The 2,074-nt window shown below is 39.6% G+C and overlaps 1 protein-coding gene across 1 annotated transcript in view; it reads right to left on the bottom strand.

Annotated features, from left to right (window-relative positions):
* The window catches only part of ect2 (epithelial cell transforming 2), a 38,525-nt gene that overhangs the window by 17,139 nt on the left and 19,312 nt on the right, over window positions 1-2,074 (bottom strand). Inside the window, exons 15-17 of the mRNA XM_013914758.1 lie at window positions 1,393-1,512; window positions 1,246-1,314; window positions 936-1,046 (exon numbers count right to left, since the gene is read on the bottom strand). Of these exons, the coding sequence (XP_013770212.1) occupies window positions 936-1,046; window positions 1,246-1,314; window positions 1,393-1,512 (300 nt within the window). The remainder of the gene's footprint in view (window positions 1-935; window positions 1,047-1,245; window positions 1,315-1,392; window positions 1,513-2,074) is intronic.

A 2,074-nucleotide genomic window follows, 5' to 3' on the forward strand; every position in this document is an offset into this window, starting at 1 on the left:
TGATTTTCTAAGCCAGCGAAAAGTCTTTAGACTTATGAGGCGTGATTAAAAAATTCTGGAAACAGGCCAGTAAAATTAGGGTGTTTAAGGTCATCTTGTCATCATGTTCAGACAGCATCCAGTGTGCCAGCTTTTGTTATGTTGTTCCCTGGAAGCTCAGTTCTTACCACTTGCACTGTTTGCGCAAGTTCGAGGTCTGCAGTGAAACTGCAACGCAGACAGCCAACATCAGCTTCTGTTTTGAATTCATGAGATGAAATATTGCTGGTGATGAGAGTCTGGTCTCCCGCTACAACCACTGTAATTTTCAGTTGAAGAGTCCACAGTTTATAAGCCTGAGGGTAGCACATTAAGTGAAGAGCGACACTGGGAGTATGGTCACATTATCTCTTTTTTCCCCCCCTCTCAGCATTCGTTGTGCACTGTGAACTTGTCCCCTTGGGTCAGACTGTCAACAAGAGATCCTACTATAATGTGCAAAATCTACTGGGATGTGACAGTGAACATTCAGAGGAAATAATCTAAACTGAAGGTGTGCGCCATGTTGAGTGCACAATGAAAGCAAAAGTCTTTTATGCATACCAACACAATCTTCACCTCACCACCTGACCCACTCACCAGATTCGGCAAGTTGCATGGAGGGAGTTGCCTGCCTGCCAAATTCTCAAAATTAAAACTCAAGTTGAAGGATCGTACTTTTGATAAAAATTGAAGAGTCAGTGTCAGTCATAGATGGACAGGTGCAAGGGGACATAATGTGACTTCCTCTGAAAGATTTAGTATTTGCAGTGGTAAACAGTCAAAAGGCTGTGGATACAAACATCTGTCAAATTTTAATCAAGTTGGGGGTTTTTTATGTATCAGATTTTTTTTTTTTGCTCATGTCATGAAATCCACTAGACAGGCAAAAAACACACAAACATAAAAAGTCATACCTTGAGGAATGCATGAAACCGTGGTTTTTGTTTCTCACACCGAACAATGGTCTCTTTGCTCATTTCAAAGAAGTTGACAAAGGGGGGGTAGGCCTTCACCAGCTCTTTAGACTATAAGGAAGGGGGAAAAAGGAAGAGTCACACAGAAGAATAAAGTTTACGTGAGAATCCAAAATACTAGTCTCATTAAGTAATTTGACACACCATGACGCCGATATTATTTCTCTCCGACTTTGACCAGCCTTGACCACCAAGCATGTGTGAACTTTTATAGCATGTATACATCATGTATAAACACGTAGAAACTCACGTATTTCAGAATGATGTTTCCAACACTTCTGTTTTCTGACCAGTCTGTGAGGAGCTCCTCAAGATCATTCTGATCAACAGACCAGAAGGTTAACAACAAAACTTTTCTCCGATTTCTGCATAAGACAAACGTTTGGGGATACATTACCTTTATTCTGGTATGAACTTCATAGATGTCTGGGATGCTGCCAAATATTGTCTTAATCTCCTCTTGAGCCAGGATAGGTCCACCCACCTGTCCCTCTTTTTCCAATGGATGCTTGAAAAGCTAAAGATTAAAGTAAATATGGGAAATACTTTATTATACAACATGAAGAACCAAGAATGATTCACATGTAAAAGGACAAAGACCAACATTTTAGATGAAATGACAATCCAGAGCAACGTACCCAGAGATGGGGATATTTTCTGGATATTATTTTTCAATTGTCTTCTAATCATACATGAAGAAAATGGCTTGAAGCTTTAGTATTTTCAAGCTTTTATGCCATCATGTTGTGTCCAAGTTAATTCATGTAAATGTGAACATCACTTGTGAGTAGGGATGGGTATCGTTTAGGTTTTATCCGATACCGGTGCCAAATCGGTACTTTTGAAACGGTGCCGGTGCTTAAACGGTGCTCAAACCGGTGCTTAAAGAATGGAGAACACAAACTTTGTCCAAAAACCTCTCATGTTCAGCTGTTTTTTTTTGTTTTTTTTTGTAAAAAGATAACAACAATCTGCAGCTATGGGGGCATATATGGTATCACTCTTGGCTGGAAGCAGTGCTTAAACAATGGGAAAAAAAACACAAACTTTGTCCAAAATCCTCTCATGTTTAACTGTTT

The sequence above is a fragment of the Pundamilia nyererei genome, unplaced genomic scaffold, assembly GCF_000239375.1.
Source record: "Pundamilia nyererei isolate P.nyererei 1_Seehausen unplaced genomic scaffold, PunNye1.0 scaffold00222, whole genome shotgun sequence".
NCBI classification, from domain to species: domain Eukaryota; kingdom Metazoa; phylum Chordata; class Actinopteri; order Cichliformes; family Cichlidae; genus Pundamilia; species Pundamilia nyererei.